General features: G+C 31.4%; 2 protein-coding genes across 5 annotated transcripts; both read left to right on the top strand.

The window, feature by feature from the left end:
* The first annotated feature begins 1,500 nt into the window (after positions 1-1,500).
* On the top strand, positions 1,501-7,068 carry LOC120078362 (U3 small nucleolar RNA-associated protein 18 homolog). 2 transcript variants are annotated; one of them, XM_039032626.2, is made up of 3 exons: positions 1,523-1,859; positions 2,764-4,448; positions 6,733-7,068. In XM_039032626.2, the coding sequence occupies exons 2-3, from the start codon at positions 2,778-2,780 to the stop codon at positions 6,739-6,741; spliced, it is 1,680 nt and encodes a 559-aa protein (XP_038888554.1). In that variant the 5' UTR covers positions 1,523-1,859; positions 2,764-2,777; the 3' UTR covers positions 6,742-7,068. The 2 variants fall into 2 exon arrangements, with proteins under 2 accessions (XP_038888553.1, XP_038888554.1); XM_039032625.2 differs by lacking the exon at positions 6,733-7,068 and having other exon boundaries at positions 1,501-1,859; positions 2,764-4,683.
* Positions 7,069-12,296: 5,228 nt separating this feature from the next.
* Positions 12,297-17,788, top strand: LOC120078514 (magnesium transporter MRS2-I-like). Of its 3 annotated transcripts, none has more exons than XM_039032785.2 (11): positions 12,297-12,955; positions 13,074-13,103; positions 13,774-13,918; positions 14,012-14,133; positions 14,968-15,042; positions 15,794-16,012; positions 16,111-16,155; positions 16,297-16,341; positions 16,488-16,517; positions 17,345-17,464; positions 17,563-17,788. In XM_039032785.2, the coding sequence occupies exons 1-11, from the start codon at positions 12,674-12,676 to the stop codon at positions 17,647-17,649; spliced, it is 1,200 nt and encodes a 399-aa protein (XP_038888713.1). In that variant the 5' UTR covers positions 12,297-12,673; the 3' UTR covers positions 17,650-17,788. The 3 variants fall into 3 exon arrangements, 2 of the variants coding, with proteins under 2 accessions (XP_038888713.1, XP_090170294.1); XR_016529831.1 differs by having other exon boundaries at positions 12,334-12,955; positions 17,397-17,464; XM_090314168.1 differs by having other exon boundaries at positions 12,334-12,955; positions 17,323-17,464.
* The last annotated feature ends 10,016 nt before the right edge of the window (positions 17,789-27,804 follow it).

The following is a 27,804-nucleotide window of genomic DNA, read 5'->3' as shown; positions in this document are numbered from 1 at the left end:
AATAGTCAATTTGAGTATAGCTCGGTGGTTAAAGATATCAATAACTATTTTAAAGGTCAGTAGTTCAATTTTCACTTCCGAAATTGTTATACTTCAAACTTCTATTAAAAAGATCGTAGAAGAATAAAGAAGGATTATACTCATTCTTTGGTAATGTAAAATTCAACTTAGATGTAGTAAAGATGTACCATTTATTAGGAAGGTGTTAAACTTAAAAAGAATTCTTTGCTCATTTTTTTTCTTTTTCTTTTTTAAGAAGAAAAAATTGTGATATTTTAAGGGAGAAAACAAAAGCAAAAACAAGAAAATGTGTTATGTAACTTATATGTAGTACAAATATATAAATACAATGAAGGATGAAATATTGTTATTATTATTATTTTCAAAGGTAATGTATGGTTAAAAAGAGAGAACGGCTTCACAACCTGAGGTCAAGCTACAAACAAAATATTACAAAACAAGACAACGAAACTACCAAACAACTGAACATATAAAAAGAATACACCCTCACACAACTCAAGAAAAAATGTCTCAAGGATAAAAGTCCTTTTGGTTCCCCATAGGAAAATTCCCTAGCTACTTAGAGCAACATATAAAAATCTTAGATCATCTTAGACTAATCACTTGTGGAGGACGCAAAGTGACTCCATGGACACACCTAATACACTCGAGCTAAACATGATAAAGAACAACACACCAAACAACTTTCCAATCCTTATGCCTCAACCGATTCCCGTGCTAAAATGATAAATCTAAGTGAGCTTCGAATCTCAGTTTGATATCCTATGGAAACATCTTCCTTATAAAAGTATGTCCCGCTAGATAGCATTACTAAAAGGACACTTAAAGAATAAATGACCCCTAGACTCAACTTCATTAGTATACAGAACACAATCACTAGAGTTATCAAAGTACCATCGTCTAACACGATACGTGTCTGCAACCTATTTCGAATAATAAGCCGAGAAATGAAAGCATGACTAGGTATAATTCTCCCTAAACTAAAGAAGGCTAGCCTAAGACACCATAGGATGTTTAGGATGTAATGACTCCCAAGCATTAGCGATCGAAATACATCAGAACGACAAGGGGAGTTAGGTTATACTATCTTCCCACCCAACCTTGAGACTAATCAATTGTACTAGTGCGGAAAGGTCTTCTAGATTCCAAAAGGTAGAAGGTCAGTTCCAAGTTCAATCAAGACACAAGAAATCACTCATCTTAACATGAAGGGAACTATCTACATCTAAGATAACTGTAGTACTAAACTGTTGAAGGATGGAGCCCCCTTCTAACCAAGGGTCATACCAAATCGAACAACAACACCCATTATCAATAGAAAATCAAACCATATACCTCATACCATCCTCAATGCAAAGGATAGCTTTCCAGCACCAAGATGAAGACGTAGAAGCCATAACCACCCAAATACTACGATCTCGCAAAATATGCACCTCCATCCAGACAATTCATAAGGATCCTTATCGAATTAGAATAAGCAACAATAACTTCTATGATAGCAGCAATATTACAACATTCATATCCACAGGGCCAGATCGAATCATAACTAATTATTTTGATATCATTTCGTTCTTATTATTTAAAACCGAACTACACCAAAAATTTACTAAAACAAACAAAAAATTATTGTGTTCAATTTAAAATAATAAGAGAACCAAATTATTTGGTTCGGTTTGGTTTTGAATTTGAAAACGGAGTGAAAACCGACAAAATAATAAAGAAATAAGAAATTAGGTTCTCTTCTTCCTTTGTTAGTGTTAGACTGCTGCCGCGCCGACTGCCCTTTCCTCGTCTCCTTCTCCGACTCTGTTCCGATCTTGTCTTCCTCAAGGCTCAAGGTATTTTGCTTTATTTCTCTATGAACTTACTTACAATACGCTGTGTTACTCCATAGCTCCAAAAGATTACATTATGGGAACTTCATCTATTGAATTATGAAGTGATCAAGCGCTGAAATTGAGCTTTTTTTTTGTTGGGTCGCTCTCGTTTTTCTTGGAACATACATGTTTTCTGTTTTTCTTATGAATCTTATGAGTATGAATGTTGATTTCAAATTCTGCTCATGATTCTTTTAAATTTTTTTTGGTAATGATCATATTCATTCCATATAGTACTGAAAATTCGACCTTATTCGTGTGGAGAGCAAAGGATGTGGAGATATTTTTTCTATGATGGGGTTTTCTTTTAGAGGGCAGAAGAATTTGGTTGTCCCTTTTGTTTTCAGATTTTGCTGCAATATTTTTGGGCTTGTTTAGGTTAATTAATTTCTCTTTTTTCCTTTTTGTTTTTTTGTAATATGATGTATGTTTTATATATTATAAACTGATTGCAAGTTTTTGTTGAGGATGGTGATTTTAGTTTTCTTTAGGTACTTCAACTTCTAATTAATCCATCCCATTCTCTTTTAATTCCTAGCTTGATTGATTGAAATCTCTCCCTCAATTAATTAATACAGTAGCCAATGATACTTTGAATTTTTTGTTTTAAATGAGAGCATAAGTTCAGACATACTTTTCAATTATTCATGAAGAGTAATCTTTCAATCAAATGGTGATGAACCAATCACCGTGTTCAATGAATGTGAATTATTTTTCTTCTGTATTGTAGAATTCAACTGCTTAATTTCAGAAATTAAGACTAAAGGCACAATTTACATGAAGGAATAACTTGAGCTTATGGGTCATGAGTTCTTTTACTTCTGATGCATTTTTGGTTAACTTGTCGGTATGATTGATTTTGCAGGAGCTGAGTGGAAGATGAGTTTAATATCACAAAATGTTGCTGTAATTAGTAGTATGGAGAATGTTACAGGGGAGAATATTGTTGGCTTGTCATCTCCGTTGAGAAACGTAGATGCTAGTGATGTAGAAAACTCTGGTCTAGATACTACTAGGGTAAAGAAGAGAAAGAAAGAGCACAAGAAAGAAGATGAACAACTAGTAAAAGAACAACAAAAGGAAATGAAGAAGCTTGAAACCTTTCTTTTTGGATCACTCTATTCCCCTGTTGAATTTGGGAAGGATGAAGAGCAAAATGGTTTTAGTTCTGATGAGAAAGTTCCTGCTTTGTACATAATGGATCGCTCTGCAAACAATTCCCTTTCTGCATATGAAGGTGATTTTGGGCTCATACATGAGAGTACGAATGAGAAGGAACCTCAGCAAAGAAAACCAGCATGGGTCGACGAGGAAGAGGAGAAGGCAACGGTTAATATTACTAATGTTAGTAGACTGAGAAAATTGAGGAAGGAAGAAGATGAGAATTCGATATCTGGCTCAGAGTACGTGTTAAGACTGAGGGCTCAGCATGCCAAGCTAAACCCAGGTACCGAGTGGGCTCAACTTGATGCACAATCCAGGGGTGGCAGTGATGACGATGATCAATCATCAGATGATGAAAGTGCAGTTACATTGGCTGATGGTCATGATAATGTCGATTCTATCGATGATATCCTCCGAACAAGTGAGAATCTCGCTGTGAAGAGAGGTGCAAAATTGTTGCCTGGACTTCTTGAATACTCAAGACTTGTAGATGCTAATGCAGAGGAGCCATCTAATGGTCCTATCAATTCGGTTCAGTTTCATCACAATGCTCAGTTACTACTAGCCACTGGGTTGGATCGAAAGCTTAGATTTTTTCAGATTGATGGTAAACGGAATATGAAAATTCAGAGCATTTTTCTTGAGGATTGCCCCATTCAAAAGGCATCATTTTTGCCTAATGGATCTCAGGTTATCATAGCTGGGAGGAGAAAGTTCTTCTATAGCCTCGATCTAGTGAAAGCAAAAGTAGATAAAATTGGTCCTCTTGTAGGTAGAGACGAGAAAAGCCTTGAAGTTTTTGAAGTTTCCCCTGATTCTAGCACAATTGCATTTATTGGTAATGAAGGTTATATCCTGTTAGTGTCAACCAAAACAAAGGAGCTCATCGGGACGCTTAAGATGAATGGAAGTGTTCGTTCTTTGGCATTCGCAGATGATGGACGACAGCTACTGAGCTCCGGTGGTGACGGGCAGGTCTACCACTGGGATTTAAGAACAAGAACATGCATCCACAAGGGTGTCGACGAAGGTTGCATCAATGGTACTGCATTATGTACCTCTCCAAATGGAGCATTGTTTGCAGCTGGTTCTGATAGTGGCATTGTTAACATCTATAATAGACAAGAATTCTTAGGGGGCAAGAAGAAGCCATTGAGAGCCATTGAGAATCTGACCACCAAGGTAGACTTTCTTAAATTCAATCATGACGCTCAAATATTGGCTATCTGTTCAAGAATGAAGAAAAGTAGTTTGAAGTTGATACATGTTCCTTCTTTTACTATATTTTCGAACTGGCCGCCACCGAAGAAGAACCTTCAGTATCCTTCATGTTTGGATTTCAGTCCTGAAGGAGGTTACATGGCTGTGGGAAATGCTGCTGGAAAGGTATTATTGTATAAACTACATCATTATCATCATGCTTAGATTTGATCTCCAGATGCTTAATCATTTTCTGGAACAATTTTGATTGATACCTATATTAGTTATTACAATCACTGTTACTTTAGACGAGTTTACTGTAGTTGGTATGTTGTTTACTAATTTTCTACTTATTAAAATGTACTTTTTGTTGTTAAAACTATAACACTTGATATTAAGAGATTAAAGCTCAAGTTTCATACTTTGGTATTGAGAAGTACTTTCCTCTAAACAGTGGGTCTTGTTATTGAGAACTTATTGGGCCCAAAGTCAAGTGAGATACTTTGTACCACATTGAAAAAATAAGCATTCTCAATATAGTATAAATATTAAGCAATGCGACGAGAATTTCTAAACTGTAGTTGTGGTTGAAGTTGGATCTTTTCCCGTGCACCACCGTCGGGTCGGACGGGCAGGTTCCGGTAACTGCACTCGAGCGAAAAAAAGATGCAACTTTTTATTATCCCTCTATTTAAATTTTACCCTTTTTATTAAAATGTTTCAATTAAATTCAGATCCATAATTATTGGATATAATTAAATATTTTTTGCCCGTTTTTCTTTATGCCCGTTTTTTCATCCATTGGGTGTTCTAGCTGCTCATCATCTTCTTCATAAATAGCGAGGCTTTTCCAAAATATTCGGATCCAATTTTTCTACTGTTTGGTGATTTTCTTCATTGTCTTTCCATACTGTTTTTAGCATAATTTTCGACGATTTTATTCCTTTCTCTGGTGAGTGTATGCTTGAATTGGGAGGTTGTGTTAACCTTGGGGTCAGCATATGCGATATAACATCGAAGTTATATCAAATTTTGCTTTCAAGGTAGTGGATCGTATAACAACCCAAATTTGTACGCATACACTACAGGAAATTAAATGTCAAATGTTAAGCAGGACGAAATTTTATTTAAGAGGTAGTAAATGTAATACTTGAACCCTAATTTAGAAAGCAGGAAAATAAATAAATTTAATAGGAAAATCGGGCGGAAATTTAGAATTGGAAAAAATAAAAAATTTATTAATTATCCAAAAATAATGAATAAGGGGTAGAATCAGCGAGAAAGTGCCTGGAGAGAGAGCGAGATTGGAGAGAAATATTGGAGAGAAACGAGATTGGAGAGAAATGTTGGAGAGAAAACTGGGAGAGAGCAAAGTTGGAGAGAAAAGATGGAGAGAGAAGGAGAGAGCCACACTAGCGAGATTGGAGAGAAAATTGGAGAGAGCGAGAGTGGAGATAGCGAGATTCCCAGCGAGAAATCTGGAGAGAGCGGGAGCCACGAGAGTAAACCGAGTGAGATTTGGATTGAAGTGTGGATTATGCGTTGAATTTTGGATTGAAGTGTGGATTATGCGTTGAATTTGGCCACGATCTTATATATTATACATAGAGAACCCTAAAATTGAAGGTGTCTTATTAAAAGAAATTAACCTAAGTAATTTTAAAGAAGCCATTTACGTCAAACGTTAGCCAAAATTAGGTGTCTTATTAAAAGAAATTAACCTAAGTAATTTTAAAGAAGCCATTTGTAGGATGAGTTGTCACACAGAGAAGAGTTGGAAACGGCTATAAATAAGAGGCTTTGAGCTGGAGGTTAAACTCATTCTCAAACAAAACTCAGTAGGAAAAATCATTTCCTTTTGGTTTAAGAGGGAAAGCTCTACTAATTAAACCATAAGGAATAATAAGGAATAACTAGGATCGCAGTCAAGGTAAGTAGTTTATCTCACCCTCTCTTTAAGTGTTTCATGGTAGTGTACCTTTAATATGTTGCATAATTATGTTATTGTTATGTTGCATTACATGTTTAAAATACGTTTATCGACAAGGGACCCCATGCATTCTGTTCGTTCACAACAATGAAATAAGATTAAATTTTAATTAGATAAAGGTTATGCTTCTAGGGTTAGTAGGGCATGTATGGTTGCACCCTCTAGACCCAATTCTATGTCAAATTTATGCTAGGGATTAACAGGGTATGTATGGTTGCACCCATCTAGTCCAATCTTAAGTTTATGCTAATGGTTGATGTTGGATGCGACTCTGGCCCTACTGACTACATGACCCGCTAATCATCAGAAACACCAATCATATGTTTTACGTTAGAAGCATAACCGACCATCACATGTTATTATATGTTTTCGGTCCCAATCATATGTTTTCAGGACATGTTGCATGTGATTGTGCATTTGGTCACTACCCTATGTGAGAACTACCTACTGGGTATATTATATATTCATCCTATTTTACAGACTTTGTAGGTAAGGACACAGCGTAGGCGGCAGAATTGTCGCTTAAATGGCCAAGCATCAAGCTCACTATCATAGGCATATGCATTTTTGTATCACTACGCTAATGTTTTATGGATCCTGGTGTTTCGTAAAATAAATTTTTTATATAGCTTTCTACCTAATTAATAAAATATTAGATATGTTCTTTTGAGATTTTTATCAAAACTTATCTTATGATAGAAAAGTCTAAGTATGCATGTCGTAGCGGTCGGACCATAATATGTAAGGATCCGGTCATTATATTTACATGGCACAACAACAATCGACATTTGATACCGACATTTATTACTCTCATAATTGAAAATTGTTTTACTTTTACATTATTTTTTCTGTTGTTGATTATGTTATTCTTTTCCTTTTGGAAATGACGGTTTCTAAAAAGTCAGGAAAGCTACAAATAATTGTATATATCTTAATGGAGTGTTAATTTTAACCATTGATAGGCATTATTATGTTTATGATATCAATAGAATTGACATATGAGGAAAAGGAATAAGAAAGTTTAAGATATCTTTTTGTTATTGTGTTTAGGTTAGTCTATTTTAAATGGTTGGAAATATTTTTAAATATAGAAAAATATCGCTATCTGTCGGTGATATATATTGAAAAATATATATATTTGTAAATAAGTTGGCTCATTTTATTATATTTGAAAACAACTCTAATTTATACTTGTTTTCTCTAAATTTAGTTGCGAGTTGAATGAAGTTTGAAATTCAAATTTGAAGGGAAAAAAACTAATTTTGATAAATCTTTTTTTAATATTATTTTTATGTTTTTAAAACTTAACTTGGTTTTTAAAAATATGAATATGATACTTAATAACTTAAAAATCTATTGGTTATCAATTGATAACTTAGTAATTTAATTTTTAAGTTAATTTATAAATTTGGTCTCTATAATTTTAAGAAATTTACAATTTAATCCTTATGTATTAGAAGTTAAACTTTATCTTTTATAGTTTGATAAAACTTTCATAGATAGATCATTTGGCATAAGGCTATTTGATGAAGAGGTTAGTCTCCCACTTTCAATCGTTGTATTATAAAAAATTACAAAATTTATCAAACCATAAATACCATCAATGAAGTTGTTTTGTCTAAGATGAAATTATAACTTTGATTAAATTACATATTTAGTTGTTATAGTTTGTTAAAAATAAATCATTAAAGCTAAACAAACAAAGCATGGTCCTCGATAAGAGTAAAGGACACCTAATTAGGATAACAAGAGAGGCAACATGCTAGAAGATCGTGAGGCTCTATGATTTGATAAATCTTCACATACTATTTACGAGGGTTTATCAATAGGGATTAAATTCATTAGATTTTAACATGAATCAATTTTGTTATTTAACCTGTACTTTTATCGTAATAGGAACTCAAACTACATAATTTTTTTGTCGCTAAAATACCTATATGATAATTGAGCAACGTTTGATTTGACGATTGGATTATATTATCATTTCATTATTGATACTTTCTTCCAAATTTAAAATAATTTATTTATTCTTTTAAGTAATTTAATAAATTGAAAAGAAGTGCACAAGACTCAAGGATATAAAAGAAAATAAAGACAAAATAACTTTTTCAAAAATGTCAACAAACTTTTCTTCATAAATAAAAATGCCATAAACTATCACACGTCATATTTTTTTTGTTTCGTTACTATACCACTGACGTCTTCAAGGAGAAAACATTTTGATTACTTTGTGGCTAGTTAAAAGAGTTAGAATCTATCCGGTTGGAGCAATAATTATCTTTAAGGCTATAATAACAACTTCTTATTACAGTAAATATTATTTTAAAATCTTCAATTAGTTATAGTTAATATTATTTCAAAACTTTAATTTGCTACAGTATTTACTATTGCTATAATTTTTACTATTTTACATCCATCATTTTTTTTTGTTTTTGCTACAATATTTACCATTTCCTTCTTAAACTAAAATAGTTTACACCTCAAACATGTATTATTATAACTCAAACTAAAATAATTTATACCCAAACACAAACTATTATAACTCAACTATAATAATCTAGAACTATAATAACCAACTCTTTGCCCCCAAACATCCCTAGGTGCTTATTTGGTAGAGATTTTATTTTATATTTTCAGATTTATTGAGTTTAGTTAATATGTGTTTGGTTGGCAATCTGGATTCGATTTTTGAAATTTATTTGATTTCGTGATCCAAACTCTACAAATTCTAAAAACAACTATTTCATATTTTCAGTGGATTCAAATTTTGAATTTGAAATTTTAAAATGCATAATTATATAAAAATGATTTTAAAAAAGTAATAATAATTATACTATTTCGTATTATAAACTCAATTATTTTTATTAGATTTAATATATGTATACATATATATTATAGGAGGGTTTTCGAAAATAGAAAATTAAGGAAAACTATTTACACAAAATAGCAAAATTTAATATTCTTTGATAAATATCGATAGAAGTCTATCGGATTTTATTAGTGATAGAAATCGATAGAAGTCTATATAAATGCTGATAAAAGTCTATTAGTGTCTATCAGTGTTTTTCTTTTTCTTATTTCTATAAATAGTTTAACATTTTTTTTCTATGTATGAAAATTTCTCCATATTATATGATATTATAAAATAATAAATATGTAAAAAGTTTAACATAAAACAAGCTAAAAAAAAGTAATTAATAATGGATTATATTCAACCTTTAATGAATAACTAAATATATTTTTAAACACATTTTCAAAAAATTTTAAAATTGGAATTTAATTTTTGAATATGCTACCAAACATATATATGAATACATGAAATATAATTATGTTTTCAATGAATCATTTGTTTTTAAATTTCTATTTTCAAATTGCTTATCAAACAGACATTTGACTAAGCATAACTCACGAGGATACAACCTATCAATGAAATATGCTCATTGAAATACGTTGAACTTATTATTTGGTACTTCGAACAATCAAGTACAGGGTCTCGCAGTCCAATCAGCGAGTTGGGATCTAGGGGCGATTTCCTTAGTGGGGTTCGAGGGCAACACCCACGAAATCTAAGTTTAATTCGTATTTGGCATATTTATATTATTTACATTTTTTATCCTAGTGTTTAAAGAAGTACGTTATATAAACTCTCTAACTTTATATGGTCAGAATAATTTCTTCTAATAATAAACTGTTATCCCTCTACTCATGACATAGCTATCACAATGTTAGTGAACCGCGTAAATCTCTTTGTCGATTCTCTTTTGCTTTAAATTTTTATTTATCTTTGATTGTCGATTGTTAACACATTTCTTTATCATTTGAATTATGTTTGAATTGAAAAATGAAATATACTAATGGTTAAATTACAAGTTATTTCTTGAATTTCTTTTGTCTGTTGGGTTTCTAAACTTTTTTTTTTTTTAAAAAAAAAAAGTCTAATAAATATCTGAACTTTCAATTTTTGTGTCCAATATGTTTTTGAACTTTAAAAAATATCTAATAGATACTTTTTCGATTTTGTGTTCAATAAGACCTTAACATTTCAATTTCAAATTTTATAAGTTAAGGGACACTTTAGACATATACTTCAATTTTATATTTATTAAACCCATTAACTTAAACTTTTTGTAATATGTCAAAAGACTTATTGAAAACAAAATTGAAACTTAAAAAATTTATTGAAATCCTTTTAATTTTTAAGAACCAAATAGATATAAATTCTAAAGTTGAAGAACTAAAGTTGGAGTTCTAGGTTTTGGATCGAGTTTTGATCATTTGATTCCTAAATTTTAAAATATTATATTTTTATCTATGAGTCTTGAGTTAAATTTCGATTTTTGTTTTTAGGTTCCAAAATGTTTCATTTTTAATTTTGAGTGTTTAAGTTGGATTTTCATTTGGTCCCTAAATTTCAAGATTTACATTTTTAAACTTGGTTTTTTTAATTAAATGTATAAACTTTCAATCCTTAGTGATAATGCCGTAATTCAATTTAAAAAAATCAAAAGAAGTATAGTTAATTAGTTTTCACTAATTTTCCACCAATGTTAAAGTTAATTACAATTTATTAATAATTTTAAATAAATTAACCGAAATTTAACGTCATAGACCAAAGTCATCATTAATTAGTGAAAATTCAAGGGTGAAGTGACACTTAAGGACCAAATGGATACAAAACTAAAAATCTGATAAAATGTAATATTTTGAAACCTAAGAATCACCTAAATACTATACTCAAAGTTTTGTTAGTAAAAATGTAACATTTTGAAATTTAAGAACGACATAAATATTATAGTCAAAGTTTTGTTAGTAAGAATGTAACATTTTAAAATTTAAGAACGAAATAAAAACTAAAATGTCTAATTATAGTCAATGCTTAAAATGTCGAGATCTCAATTTCACCTAATTGTTGATAGAAATATCGATAAAATAGTTGTGTCAGTGGGTAATTTATGAAAAGATTATATAAACATTTTTTTTATAAAAGTAAGTAAATATAAAGTTAAAATACTATTTTGGTCAATGTAATTTTAATTCTCCAATTTTTATTCTTATACTTCTAATAAAATTAAAATTTAGTCATTCCATTTTTTTTTATCGAAGTTAGTTAAATAATAATTAATAATTTTCATGTAAAAAAATACACTATATGAATATATTTTCACAATTTAAAAAAGTTGCTCATAAAGAAAAAGTTGTACGAGAAAAATCAATTTGAAACTAAATATGAAGACTAATTCTAAGATTTATTAAAAGTAAAAAGACTAAAATTGAAAAATTGAAAGTAAATAGACCAAAATAAAACAATACCTAAAATATAAGGACCAAAATAATATTTTAACTGTACTTATATTATATTTACATTAATGACATTCAACGACTTATTTCAACATTTTATAGATTTTCTTACGATATAAAGAAAAATTTGATTCACCTCTCATATCGAATACAAATATTTAGGTTAAAAATCATTTTTCATCCCTAAACTTTCATAAAAATAACAAGTTAGCCCATGAACTGTAGTTTGTAAGGATTTAGTCTTTATACTTTCGATTTTGTAACAATTTAGTCCTCGAACTTTATCGTGGTTATTGTATTTTTAAATTTGTAATAATTTAATCCCTAACGTAAACAATTATCAAAATTAGATGTCAATTTTAATTATTTTATAATATATACTTTACATTTTATAAAAATACCGAGTCTCTAGTTAGTTTATTGGTTTATTTATGAACGAAAACTCATTAAATCTTAACATTAATTTTTAAAATAGGGGCTAAATTGTTACAAATTTTAAATACAATGACTAAATTATTATATAGTAAAGTTAAATGATTAAATTGTTACAAAATTGAAAATTGAGAGACTAAATCGTAATAATCAAAAGTTTAAAAACTAAATGGTTACTTTTATCAAAGTTTATTTACTAAAAATATCTTTTAACCAAAAATTTAACGACGTAAATTTAGTACCATGATCAGTGGAGAGTTTTTAGGGGCCGACAGAAGTATATAACTGAAACGACAAGTCGGAAGGTAATGAGTAACGATAAGATAGCGTCCCGCCGTCCCCTTCCCATCTGTCGATCACCGAAACAAAAGGCGTGAAGACACGCGCTTTTGTCGCGAGTGGGAAAAAACACTGCAACAGTAATTCCGGTTCTGAAATACTTTGCCCCCACTCTCCAGTGAAAGCCCATGCAAGCAACAAACAACCAAATCCCATTTCCCCTTCAACTTTTCCCCAATCTTCTGTTTCTTGATCTTGTTTTTTCTCCTCAAATTCTTCATCGAATTGAATCAATCACGCTTCAAAATCACCAAAAATTTCCAGCTTCTTCTTCCATTTTTGTTTTTGTTTAGGCATTGGTAGAAGAAGAAGAGCAAAAAATGTTGGTGGGATCGAAATCTTAGCTTCAGAGATGGCTGGAAATGGATTTGTAATCCCTGTGGAATCTCAGGTTGGTTCGGTGAAGAAGAAGAAGAAGAAGCAGACGACGACGAAGAAGAAGAAGAATACTGCAATTTCCAGGAGCTGGGTTTCGTTGGACCGTGAAGGTAGAAGTACGATTTTGGATGTGGATAAGTATGCGATTATGCAAAGAGTTCAGATCAATGCGAGAGATCTTCGGCTTCTCGATCCTCTGTTGTCGTATCCTTCCACTATCCTGGGTAGAGAAAGAGTGATTGTTCTCAATTTGGAGGTAAAGTTCTGAAGAATGGAGATTACTTCTTCTACTGAAATTCCGCCGATCTAATTTGTATTTGTTTGTGTTATTTTACTGATTTTCTTTTTGGAGGTTGCTTTGGGATTTGGTCCAGCACATCAAGTCAATTATCACTGCGGACGAGGTAATACTTTGTTTTATCCTTTTTCTTGACTAATTTATTGTCTAGTGATTAAGATTCTCTTTAATTAGTTGCTTTGTTTGTGTTTGGTATATTTAGGCTAATTTTGGTTTTGTTCTGTTTATCTTATGATGGGGTTTTTTAAGACAAACAAAAGTTCAAAGTTCGAACCCCTTTTTTGGGGTTTTAATAGTGCTTAAAAGGGTTTGAAGTTGACTTTGTTAATGGAAGTATTTATGTGTCTAGACTGTTCAAAGGATGCATCACATTGACAAAAAGTTATATGTTTGACAAACCAGAATGTAAGAAACCATCATACCTAGTGGTAAAAAGAGAGACATAATCTCAATAAATGGCTAGGTCAAGGGTTCAATCCACGGTAGTCACCTACTTAGGAATTAATTTCCTATAAGTTTTCTTGGCACTCAAATGTTGTAGGGTCAAATGGATTGTCCCGTGAGATCAGTTGAGGTGCACATAAGTTGATCTAGACACTTACGGATATAAAAAAAAAAAGGCAAACCAAAATGTAAGAGCGAAGAGTTGGAATAAGACTTCAAACTCCTTTTCCTAGGTCCAATTTTCACTATGCTATTTGTCTTTGTGCAATAAGGAAGATTGATTTTGATTTTTTTTTTTTTTTTTTTTTTTTTTTTTTTTTTTTTGAGTGTAGGTGTTACTTAGAGATCCAATGGATGAAAATGTAGTTCCAATTGTTGAAGAACTGCAGAGACGGTTGCCTTCCACAAATTCCCTATACCAAGGACAAGGGGAAGAAGAAGAGCCTTCTACCACCCAAAATGAGTTGGCTGAAAACGGTACATCATCATCGTTGCTTGAAGAATTTGTGCTCTTCAATATAGTAGTTTGATATTCCTTTTTTGGCTTCTAAGTTTTGGTATTCAATGCAGAATTTCCATTTGAATTCCGTGCTTTAGAGGTGGCGCTTGAAGCAATTTGTAGTTGTCTTGATGCACGCACAAGGGAATTAGAGACTGATACATATCCTGCTTTAGATGAGCTGACCTCCAAGGTGAAGTTTTGCTTAATTCTGCTCCTTCAGTGTTATCCATTTAGTGGATCCATTCTTGAAAGTACAACTTTTTATTGCTTAAGCTTAAGTTATACCAATGAAAACAGAGGTAAGATTTTACGGATCTATAATATACGGCCTTCTTTCTTTTATTAGTTTAAAAAAGCATTGGTGTTCTTGAATTTCTTTGTTTTTTTTCGAACTTCCTGATTCATCTGAAGTTCTCCAGACTTGATGATTAATTGGAAGCATTTAGTTTATTAGTTGATTTGATGAATAAATTTCCAGAATTAATGTACTTTCATTTTTTATTTAGATTTATTTCCATTAAAGGAAACAGGATTTTTTCATCAAGATAACTATCTTTGAGGGGTTTTTATGTGTATAATCATTCATACCATCTTATTTTTCTCTAGTAAAGACTTGAAAGGTGAATATTAAAGATTAAACGAAGGTTGATCTCTCTACTAGAAAGCCGATGTGGTAAAAACATATATTATTATTATTATATGATTGTATTCTTTCATTTGGAGATCCTATTTTAGTTTTATAATTATGTATGGGACATGGGTAAAGGAACATGGCATTCATTTAATCAAATTCAATGCAAACTTTCTGGTAATGTTTCATAAATGCTTATGCGTGAATAATTGGGTTGCGAACAATGTTCTTTTACTGGTAAAGCCGTATAATAGAAAGGATTATTTTTAAAGTGAATGTTTACTTCCCCCCATCAAGTGTTTGATCTAAGTTAGGAACCAGTTTAATGTCTTTACCTGTTTGACCATTTCCCATTCTTCTTCTGAATCAAAGAAATTTTACATTTGTATGCAGATTAGCAGTCTTAACTTGGACCGAGTGCGCAAACTGAAGAGTGCAATGACAAGGCTGACAAATCGGGTGCAAAAGGTAGTTAATTTTCTGTGCCGTCTATAGAATGAGGCTATGAGCCTAATTTGCTTTCACTGCTCTTGGATCTTCAACTAATATGCCCTTTCAATAACAAATGTTTACAACATAAGGAGATACAAGCTAACAGCAAAGAGAAGTTGTGTTGCTTGGGTACGAGTTCGATACTACTCCAGGATGGTATATAGGTTGGAACATCATGGTATTTTGTTGGGTACAAATTTGATACTGCTTTCAATTTTCAGGATAAGGAGACTATAATTCATAAAGTAGGGGAGCAGTTTTTTATTGCATTTTTTTGTTATCTAGTGTTCCATATTCTGTATCTTCAATTAAACTGTCTGTCTACAAGCCCCTGCTATCCAAGCTATATTGATTCGGATCATCCAGTAAACGCCATTTTGCAATTCATCTTTCTCCTTGCAAATAATATCGGACTGCCACATTTTTATACGTTCCTGTTGCTGCTCATTTAATTCTAGTTTGGTAGAGACAAAACGAGCTGGAAAGCAGTGCAATATATGATCATTCTTGACATAAATATGAGCCAACTAGTCCCCTCGAAAACCACGTCCTCACCAAAGAACCACTTGGATGGTTCAATTCTTTGGCGTGGGTGCGTTGATCCCTCACCTATTGGCTTGTCAAAAAACAGGATATGTAAAGATAACTAATAGTAGCCAACTGATGCCTTTTTCTCATCCAATTTCATTGTCTTCGTGGTGATGATATTATACCGTTCTCATTCCAGGTTAGGGATGAACTTGAACAACTTCTGGATGATGACGATGACATGGCAGAACTTTACTTGTCACGGAAAGTAGCTGGCACCCCTGAAAGTGGCTCCGGGACTCCAATTTGGTTTCTTGCTTCTCCTAAGGACTATTCAAAGATGTCTAAAACAAGTAGAGCAAGTGCGATTACCACTCGAGGAGAGAATGATGTTGAGGAACTAGAAATGCTACTCGAGGTATAAGCAATGTCATTAAGAACATAATATAACATCTTTATTTACGGAGATTCAAGTAAATTAAGATCTAGTTGAGCTTTATTTTGAATATTCTGCAGGCCTACTTTATGCAAATTGAAAGTACATTAAACAAATTAATCACGGTATGTATGACTTCAGAATTGTGTTTGCTAATTGCTATAATTGCTTCTTTCTGTTCTTATTTGATATTTTGTATATGAAACTTTCTGATTATGTGCGATTTTTTTATCATATATTTTGAAATCATCGTCTCCCCTTACCAGTTGCGGGAGTATATCGATGACACAGAGGATTACATCAATATTCAGGTAAATCATCCTACATGGTTGCTATTTAAAGCTCTCTAATGCCATTAATATTATTTCCTTGTAATTTTTACTCAATATTATTAGCAATGTTGAAAATTACAATGTACTTTTGTTTCTATATCAAATGTTCTGCTCATCTGTTGCAGCTTGACAATCACAGGAATCAACTGATTCAGGTACTCTTTCTGAAGCCGAAATGAATCCTTTTCTTATTTCTTCATATTTTCCTCTTTTCTTTTTTGGGTAAAATACCTTTTTATTCCTTAGGTTTTGGGTTTAGATTTCATTTGGTCCTTAGATTTCAAAATATTACACTTCTAGTCCTTAAGTTTTGAGTTTGATTTTAATTTAGTATCAGAGTTTCAAAATACTATAATTTTACCTTTGATGTTTAAGTTTTATTTCAATTTGGTCCTTAGGTTTCAAGATTCACACTATTAGCCTCAATTTTTCAGTAAATACTTACTCTAGTCTTGTGCATGTCGTTAATGCCTATTAATTAATTTAAAAATAATTATAAAGTGAAAAATTTAAAATTAATTTTAATAGTGGTGAAAAAATAGTGAAACCTAATTAATTCTTTAAAATTAATTAAAAACTTTAACACTAAATATCGAAAAGAGTACTTAGAAAAAAAAAAAAATGTAAAAGTGTCAATCTTGAAATCTAGAGGCCAAATCGAAACAAAACTAAAATATCAAAGGTAAAATTGTAACATTTTGCAAGACAAAATCAAAATCAAATTCAAAACTTAATAACTAAAAATTATAACATTTTGAAACTTAGGGACCAAATAAAAACTAGACTCAAAATTGATGGATCGAAAAGTTTTCTTTTTTAGACTTCTGTCTCTTTTGCTTAAAATCTTGCATCTTTTGGCTATTAAAGTGGCCAGATTTTTCACATGATTGATTTCTGGCCACAACAAATTCATATCCAAGTCCAAGAAAACTATATCATGGTTTTGTTTTTTATTCTCAGAATGTAATGTTCTATGTGGCAGCTAGAACTCTTTTTGAGCTCTGGGACTGTTTGTTTATCTATTTATTCTTTAGTGACTGCAATATTTGGAATGAATATCCCATATACCTGGAAGGAAGATCATGAACATGTATTCAAATGGGTAAGTATTTTTGGTAAAATTAATTGGAAAATCATATCAGGTCTAATTCTTTTTGATAGTCTAATGCCTTGTTGATCTCTTACTTTCCATGAATTTAGGTGGTCATCCTGACAGGAATTGTTTGTGCAACCATTTATGTGTCCCTAAGCTCGTATGCGCGATACAAAGGTCTCGTTGGATCTTGAACGTTACACTTGTAAAATGTTTCCACGGTTTCGAGAAATTATTATTAACTCGAACCGAAATGATTCTTGAAGTCTGTCGGGAAGGACAAACATAAGGAAGGTAATGTCAAGTTATGGTTGAATCAAGTGATCTTCTAGACATGGAGTGTCTTTTTTGACGGCTTATCATTTTTTTCCTCTATGGTTTTATAAGTTAATTAGGGAAAAGGGGTGGTTTTCAAACTATTTAGGAAAAATGGGTCGAAATTTTATCTTTATTGGAATGCGTCGGTTGAACGGACGCATTTTAGAATATTTTAATAATATGTTGACCAGACGCATTCAGTTAATTAAATAAAAAAAAGTTAATTAGACAATGTCAACACCAAACCGTAATTTATTTATAATCTTCTCCACATTTCTCTCCCAAAATCTGACAGCTATCTCAATTTTTACCATCTTTCTCATCTTATTCATATTATCACTATCTTTCATATTACTACTAGGTAAGTTAATATATTTTTGTTATTTAATCAAAAATTAAATTTTCCATGATTTTGTATTGATTTTTTAATATTATCCTTTTCTTTATCGTGGTTAATTTTATAAAGAATTAAACTTCCTATTGTAAATTTTATGTTATAAGAATTAATTAAAAATCTTATCGTTAATTTTAGGGATGAATTAAAAATTGTTGAGCGATTGAATAGATTTTTTTTTTTTAATTTAATGAGTAAAGAGATGTATTCAATTCGATTTTTGAGATGCATTCAGTTGGACCGATCAACAAATCATTAAAAATTTGCATAATGTGTTGTCGAATAGACACATTCTAGTAAAGACAAGATTTCACCCCTTTTTCCTAAATGATTTGAAAACCATCCATTTTTCCTAATTAACTTCTAAAACCACTCCAATTTTCCAATTAACCCATTATTAGTGGTAGTAATTAGACTTCCAAATAATAAAATTTTAACCTTCAAATTTATGCAATTGTTACCATTTTTACAATTATGTAAGTACTAAGTATGAGAGTCTAATTTTAGCATTTGTATAAGTTTTGAGGACTCAATTTTTTTCCACTAAAAGTTTGAGGGTATAATTACAACGATCACCATGATTTAAGGGTGGCTTTTGCAAACTGCCCTTATTGGGCATTGATGGTAGTAGTATTATGCACAACTTACACAAAACCGTAAATTTTAGAAGAATTTGAAGGGAGAGAGTTAAGAATATAGCAATCAAATCTAAAGTATCAGTAAGATATAACACAATGGAAAAGAATTTGCAGATCTAGCAACATTTAGATCCAGCTTTCGGAGTTTATCAGTGATAATTATATCACTGATAGGAATCTATCAACGATAGAGTCCATCATAGATAAATTTTACTATATTTGTAATTATTTTTTATACATTTTATTATTAGTCTTAAAAGTGTTATATCAACATTTAGATCCAACTTTCGGAGTTTCTCAGTAATAAATATATCACTAATAAAAGTCTATCAACGATAGTCATATATAAATTTTACTATATTTATAATTCTTTTTTATACATTTAATTAGTAGTCTTAAAAGTACTACTAATTGTAATTAATCGAATTTTAAAATAACAATGGTAAAATGGGATATGAACTAACCTTTATTTTTTTAAAAAAATGTGATTATAAAATATTTAATTGTTTCTAATATAACAATTGATCCTTTGATGGAATATATATACGTTCGATTTGGTTTAAAATATTCTACTAAATTTTAATTACCGGATATTAATGAGTAGAAAAACTCCAAAAATAGCTTTAAACCTTTAAATATATCACTTCAAGGACAGTTTTTTTTTCCCTTCCTTTTTTTCTTTTTTTTTTTGGGAACAGGACAAAATTCTTAGCAATGCCTCCTAAGTTTCTAATATTACCTTTTATTTGTCCTTTGTGTTCATCAAGCCCAAAATTTAAAATTTGAATATTTCATTGGCAGTTACCTACCGTACGAAGCAGGGGAGCCCCCATTTATGGTGAAGTTCTTATTGCATCCCATTAAAATTTGACATATATATATAAAAAATAATAATAATGATTTAAAAAGTATATTTTTTTATATATAAAAGGGGCATTTTAAATAAAAAATATTTAAAAATATTTATAATTTATTGCAAAAAGTTCCCAAAGTATCCATACTTTTGAACTTTTTACTATAAAATGTAGATATTTTTAGGATTTTTTTTATTTACAGGAATTTTTCAGAGACTTTTTAAATATAAAAAGAGAGTATGGAATTTAGGTACAACTAATATAGCTCATATCTCTAACTCACTGAAAGCAATTTCTTTGTAACATTATTACAAAATAGTCAACTTATTTACAAATATTATAAACCCGATGATAATTGATATGCATGTCTTTCCTTGATGTCAAAGGTTTGATCAATATTTTATACTTTTACCTTCAAATATATATATTATATATATTTGCAAAGGTATTGAATTAAATATTCCTAAATGCTCACTTTAGTCATTAGCATTAACTTTTAGTTAATTAATTTAAAATAATTATGAAGCAAAAATTTTAAATTAATTTTAACCTTGATAAAAATTAGTGAAAACTAATTGATTTTAATTCTTTCGATATTTTTAATTAATTAATACACGTTGATATAAAGGACAAAAGGTGAGCATTTAATGAATATTGAAAATGTAAATCTTGAAATCCTAGTAAAAAACTTGAAAGAAAACCAAAATTTAGAGTAAAATGTAATGTTTTGAAATCTATATCTAAGTTAAAACTAAATTCAAAACCTATGACAAAAAGATGGAACAAATAAAATAATGGAAAATTGTAATAAACAACAAATTTAGTCAAAATATCTAATAATATAGCACTTTATAAAACTAATTAAATATATGATAAATTGTAATCGGTTAGGTTTAAAAAAATTTATAAATTACAAATTTGCTCTTCCTTTCTTTCTTCTTTCTTCTTTTCTTATCTTTTCTTTCTTCCTTCTTCCACATGGTCTAAGTTTCCTTCTTTCTTCTTCTTTTTCTTCTTTTTTTTTTTTTCCCAATTCCCTCTTAGTTCTCTAATTTTTTTTTATCTCAACACGTGTGAGATCGAGGGAGAGAGGTTTGTGAAGAGAGAGAAAATAAGAGTTGGGACGAGCAAAGATACTATATGACAAAACGGTATTGGAGTGCCGGCGATGAGCAGTGGATGGCGTGTGCAAAGAGACTGTCCGTTCGACCACCGACGACAATACCATTTGTAGAGGGAGAGAGATTGATTGAGGGGATGAAGAGAAGAAATGTTGAAATTTTGAGTATGACCTAGGACTGATAATATGTTTTTGGGATATAAGAATATTGATAAATAACTGTTGATGTCAGTGATAGAAGTTGTTATTGATAGAAAGACACCAACGATAGATGCTATTACTGATAACAAATATTTGTGGAAGGATGTGAAAAAAGTTATAAGCTATAGAAGCTCTCACTGATAACATGATATAGATATCTTATAGAATGTTATCATGATAGAGGTTATGTTTAAAAAAAAAAAAAAAATGTTGTCACTAATAGCATGTTATTAGTGCTATAAGATATCATTGATATCATCGATGACCACAATTTTGAAATCAACAATGAAACAAGGTGGAAAATTTTTGTTGTTTATAATTTCTAAAAGAAAAAATTATAACAAACATCAAAAGTTACTAGAAATAGCATATTTCTCAAATCGAAAGCTATCACTAATAACAACTTCATCGATAGCAGTTATCAATGATAGCAACTGATAGCACATTTCTCAAATCGAAAGCTAACACTGATAGCAGCTATCAGTGGCTATTAGTGATAGCTTCCAATTTGAAAAAGTCAGAAAAAGCGTACGAAACAGTAGTTGGACATAAACTTTTTAGTCTTTTACCAACTTTTATTCTATATTTGTAATTATTTTTCCCTTATTCTATAAATTCTAATATTTGTAGGCTAATAGCTATCTATGCAAGCAACTCTAAAATAATGATAAATATAGGTTCCAAGATGGAGTTGAATATGATGGAAGGTAGGTTGGGCCCATCTACCACAACTTATCTGTTATTGGATAACAAAAGATTAAAAAATGTAGAGTTAGAAAAAATATATATCAATCTTTGTACGAAAAGGATAAGCCAAAGTTGCATTCTAGTTTATAAAATAATAATCCCTCTTCTAGGATGTTGCCCTTTGCTTCTTTATCCTATTAGATTATTAGTTTTTTTTATTATTTATTATTTTTTTTATTTTTAAAGGATGATTCAATCTGCATTGTGCTAATGTTCGATGTCCTAATTTTTTAAAACAATAAATACATATCTATTACTTATATTGCATACCACTTAGATCGCGCTCGTTATTTTCTCTGTTTCTCTCTCTCATGTTCCTTCCTTCTTTACTCCCTCTCTCTCAAGCATTGGCCATCATTTGACCATTCATCAAATGAATGTTCACGATTGCGCTTTAAGCCACTGATCGATCGTTCATCACTTGGTTTGATAAATTGTTGCACACGTGCTTCTATCCACCTTCCAACATTTATCACAAGCTCGAAGATCTAAGGGAGAAACACAAAAATTTGCTCTAATTTCAATGTTTAAAGTGGATAAAGAGAAATAAGAGTGTGGAATTCCAAGGGAGGAGTATGAGGGAGAGAGACCGAAAAAGCAGGTGAGCACGGTCTAAGTGTTATGTGACGTAAGCAAATGGTTAGTATTCATTGTTTTCAAAATTTGGATGAATCATATTTGTGCAATGTGAATTGGGTCATATGTATAAAATCCTCTTAGATTATCCCAACATTGAAAGGAAACTAAAATAAGTAGCTTTGATAGAAACAAACATAACTCAACTGGTATATAGTATGTGTTAGTGATCAAGATGTCTTGTTTGAATTCTTCTACCCCTGTCATACAAAGAAAAAACAATAATATCTAGCTTTATTTTTTTTTTAATGAAAAAAGGGTATTAATTTTTTGTTAAACTATAAGTTTAGTGATATTTGTTTTTATTTGGTTTTGAACTTAAAAAGATACCTCATGTTTTGTATTTATTTGATTTTTCAATTGAAAAAAATATTTAATTTTGTGTTTAATAAGTTCTTACAATTTTAATATTATGTCTAATATATTTTTACCTCTTTGACATTTTATTTAAAATTTACCGACCTAATAAGTACTAAGTTAAAAATTTAGAATCATATGAAATACTAAATTTAGTTTTATATCAAATAGATTTTTAATTTTCCTTTTTTTTTTTTTTTTTTAGAAAATGAGTGTTTCAAAGATTTATTAGATACAAAATTAAAAGTTCAATGATTTATTTAATATAACAATTGTAGGGATGAGAATTGAATCTCTTGTTAGCATAAATTCTTTATATCTATATTGAATAGATAAATCCTAGGATCATTCATGTCAAATTGTCAAGAATAACATACCGGATTCCATTGTGAAATTGATGATAGCTTCAAGATGATGATGAATGACTATGATCTTCCTCAACCAAAACTCTGAATGCCCTTAGTGGGATCTCTCTCTAGATGGGATTCAAGAAAGACTGCTTATTGTTTTGGTATATATTGGGGACCATAGCCCTAAGGTCTCTCTTCATATACTAGTTCAATTAGGGTTCCCATTAAACCCTAATTAACTAGGAATGAGCTTCTACCCATTAAGTCCATACTTAATTAGGAATCTAGGGCCTTAATTAATTAGATCACATAATAGGACCCAATCTAATAAAATAACCTAATGCGATAAATTATTAATCCACATACATAGCCCATACTTTAATTAAACATATTATTATTTATGTCTAATAATCTCCCACTTGGGCTATGTCTATGTACCAAATATAATTAAATCACATAAACCTTAAGCGTGCATAAACAGGTTATTTCAATAATAGAATTCTCAATCTGGTCCATCTCCTGTATTAGCATGGAATCAAGGTGGCTTTCGTCACTACCCTTGTAACTAAACCTTTCTTGATCACCAATTTCAATACATTCAATGACATAGATCAAGTATGGATAGATAGCATGGAAACTGCATGCAAAGTGAACTGGATAATGCTTGTTTCTAACTAGTCCAAATTCCTTAATGAGATCATTAAAAAAAAAAAAAACTTTATGCTAAACTGCATGCATGATAAACAAGTTCAGATAATAAAACATAAACCATCAACTTTATTCTATATAGAAAATAAACAAAATAAGGTCAAAAAAACATCCTCAATAACAAACTCCTACTAAACCATGGAATCAGAAAAGTGACTAACACCCATGTAAGCAACATGCTCATGAAAAACTTTAGGTGGTAAACCTTTAGTCAATGGATCTGCCACCATAGAGTTTGTTCCTATGTGTTCTATCGAAATTTGATCATTCTGAACTCTTTCTTTAACAACCAGAAACTTCACGTCTACATGCTTTGACTTTGTATTACTTCTGTTGTTATTGGAATACATCACTGCCGACTTATTGTCACAAAATAATTTTAGTGGTCTTTCTATGCCAACCACTATTCGCAGCCTAGTGACAAAATTTCGCAACCATATTCCATGATTGGATGCCTCATAACATGCTATAAACTCCGCAACCATGGTAGAAGAAGCCATAAGTATTTATTTAATACTTTTCCAGGATACAACTTCTCCAGCCAACATGAAGATATAGCCTGAAGTGGATCGCAAAGTGTCTTGACATCCAGCATAATCAGAATCAGAATACCCAATGATCTCCAAAACTTCTGATCTCCAATAAGTGAGCATATAATCTTTTGTTCTCTGTAAATACCTCATCACCCGTTTGGCTGCTTTCCAATGATCCATCCTCAGGTTACTCAAATATCTGCCTAACACTCCAACTATGAACGCAATATCTGGACGCGTACATACTTGGGCATACATTAGACTTCCAATGGCCGATGCATAGGGAACCTTCTGCATCTTCTTAGTCTCGAGTGTAGTCTTAGGGCATTGACCTAAATGAAATTTATCACCTTTAGTGATCGGGGTATCTCCCGGCGCACAATCTTTCATGCCAAATCTACTCAAGATCTTTTCAATGTAGTTTTTTTGTGACAATCTTAAAATACCTTGAGAACGATCTCGCAGTATTTCAATTCCTAATACAAAAGAAACATCACCAAGATCCTTCATCTCAAAATTTCTTTTGAGAAATCTCTTAATGTCATGCAATAAACCTATATCATTACTGGTTATGAGTATGTCATCGACATATAATACCAGAAAGATAAATTTACTCCCACTGAACTTGTGATATACATAATCTTCCACAATGCTCACCTCAAAACCAAATGAAGTTATCACTTCATGGAATTTGTGATACCATTGACGAGAGGCTTGCTTGAGACCATAGATGGATTTCTTTAATTTGCACACTATAGACTTTGAATTACCAGATACAAAGTTTTCTAGTTGCACCATATAAATCGTCTCATCAATGTTCCCATTGAGAAACGTAGTTTTTACATCCATCTGGTGTAGCTCTGAATCAAAGTGAGCTACCAGTGCCTTGATTACCCTAAAAGAGTCTTTCGATGAAACCAGAGAGAAAGTCTCTTCGTAATCAATGCCTTCCTTTTGAGTAAAACCCTTTGCAACAAGACGAGCTTTGTATCTTTCGATATTGCCATGTGAATCCCTTTTGGTTTTAAATATCTATTTACAACCTATGGGTTTCACTCCTGATGGCAGTTCGACAAGTTCCCAAATGTCATTGTCTTTCATGGATTTTATTTCCTCTTTCATAGAACTTATCCACTTTTGAGAGTTAGAACTTTGTAAAGCTTGTTGGAAGTTGATTGGATCATCTTCCATTACGCCTACATCGTCCTGATATTCTTGAAGAAACACAATATAATCATCTGGAATTGCACTTCTTCTCTCTCTAGTAGATCTTCTTAATGGCACTTCTTGAGGTAGTTGAGTTTGAACTTCAGGTTCAACAACGAGGACTTCAATGTTGTCTTGTTCTATAATTGGTTCAATAATGAAGTCAGGAATTGAAGCCTGAACATCATTTATAATAAAATGAGGAAAATAAATCAATTCCTCTTCAAAGACAACTTTCCTTATGTTATCTTTCCCCCCAAATTCAACATCCTCAAGGAATCTAGCATTTCCTGTCTCAAACAATGATCTAGAAGTGGGATCATAAAACTTGAAACCTCGAGAGTGCTCAGAATACCCAACAAAATACCAGCTAATAGTTCTTGAATCCAATTTTCTTTCATTAGGCCTATAAGGCCTAACCTCAGCTGAACAACCCCATATATGAAGATGCCTAATACTAGGCTTCATTCCTGTCCACAGCTCATAAGGAGTTTTAACTACTACTTTACTAGGTACCCTATTAAGGATATATGTTGCAGTCTTTAGTGCCTCACCCCAGAGGGATTCTGGTAGAGAAGAATGACTAATCATACTTCTTACCATATTCTTAAGTGTTCTATTTCGCCTCTCCGCTACACCATTCATGCTAGGTTTGCCCGGCATAGTGTATTGCGAGACGATTCCACATTCCTCTAGGTATTTGCCAAAGGGCCCTAGACGTTGTTCACCTGATCCATCATATCTACTGTAATATTCACCATCACGATCAGATTTGACAACCTTAATTTTCTTTCTAAGTTGAAGTTCAACTTCAGCTTTGAAAGACTGGAAAACGTCCAAAGATTGAGACTTCTCATGAATTAAATATAGGTACCCATATCTTGAATAGTCGTCTATGAACGTAATAAAATATTGTTGTCCATTCCAAGAGGTCGTAGGGAATGGACCACAAATGTCTGTATGTATTAGTTCTAAGACGTCTGAGTATCTGTTGGCACCTAATTTTCTCATGTTTGTCTATTTTCCCTTAATACATTCCACACAAACGTTGAAGTTACTTAAATCAAAGGAATCAAGAATTCCATCTGACACAAGTCTCTGAATCCTCTGTTTAGAGATGTAACCCAAACGCTTGTGCCATAACATAGCAAAATTCTCATTTAATTTATGCTTTGTACCACATGAATTAGATAACAGGATCTTGTTAAATGAAACAAAAGAATCAAGCATATATAGATTATCAATTAAAGAACCAGTACCAATAAGCTTAGAATCTTGAAAAAGACTAACTTTATTATTTCCAAAAGAACAAGAAAAACCAAATTTGTCCAAACTGGAAATAGAAACTAAATTCCGTCTAAATGACGGTATAACAAAAGTCTCATTCAGATCCAAATAACAACTAGTTTTTAAAAGTAATCTAAAATTTCTAATAGCTTCAACTGATACTGCTTTTCCATCGCCCACATAGATGAATCTTTCAGCATCACTTGGCGGCTGGCTCATAGGCAACCTTGCAATGATATACTTATGTGAGTAGTAGCACCATAATCTACCCACCAAGTATCTGTAGGTACAGAAGCTAAATTAACTTCAGAACAAACCAAAGTAAGAAGTTTACCCTTCTTTACACGCCACTTGGTATACTTGGGACAATCTTTCTTGAAGTGACCTTTCTTTTTGCAGAAAAAACAAGGATTTTCAGTAGCTTGTTTCTTATTTTTATTCTGCTGAGATGTCTCTTCTACAGCATCCACAATTCTCATTTTCTTCTTATCACGAGAGCCTATTGCCAAATGAGCACTTTCAGTCCTTTCTCTCTTAATCCTATCTTCTTCTTGCACACATTGTGAGATAAGCTCATTAATACTCCATTTATCCTTCTAAGTATTATAGCTTATCTTAAACTGAGTGAATTGTGCATTAAGAGAGATAAGTACCAAATGCACGAGTAAATTTTCATTTATCTCGTGCCTTTAATTTACCTGCAAAATTGGACATTTTCATAATGTACTCCCTTATGTTTCCATTGCCCTTATACCTTATAGAAGTTAAAGAAGTCAAAAGACTACTTGCTTCCCCTTTCTCATTTTTAGCAAAATATTTCTTAATTTGAGCAAAGAAATTATTGGCATTTTCACTTTCCGTGATTGAGCCCCGAAAAGACTCTGGAATGAAGTGCCTAATGATCATCAGACACATATGATTTGACCGTTCCCACTTCTCTATATTAGCCGTATTTGGCTGTTCCTCAGTAGAAGTAGGTTTATCGGTCCTTAATGCAAGG

Source organism: Benincasa hispida, chromosome 5 (genome assembly GCF_027475165.1).
Source record: "Benincasa hispida cultivar pf3 chromosome 5, pf3_genome.v1.1, whole genome shotgun sequence".
NCBI classification, from domain to species: domain Eukaryota; kingdom Viridiplantae; phylum Streptophyta; class Magnoliopsida; order Cucurbitales; family Cucurbitaceae; genus Benincasa; species Benincasa hispida.
Note: the sequence above shows the minus strand (reverse complement) of the source record. Positions and strands in the feature narration are given on the sequence as shown.

Bases quoted from the DNA above. Each gene is read 5' to 3' on its own strand.
- LOC120078362 (XM_039032625.2), top strand. From the start codon at position 2,778: ATGAGTTTAATATCACAAAATGTTGCTGTAATTAGTAGTATGGAGAAT.
- LOC120078514 (XM_039032785.2), top strand. From the start codon at position 12,674: ATGGCTGGAAATGGATTTGTAATCCCTGTGGAATCTCAGGTTGGTTCG. The intron at 14,134-14,967 runs GTGAAGTTTTGC...ATTTGTATGCAG, and splicing joins TAGATGAGCTGACCTCCAAG to ATTAGCAGTCTTAACTTGGA. The intron at 17,465-17,562 runs GTAAGTATTTTT...CCATGAATTTAG, and splicing joins ATGAACATGTATTCAAATGG to GTGGTCATCCTGACAGGAAT.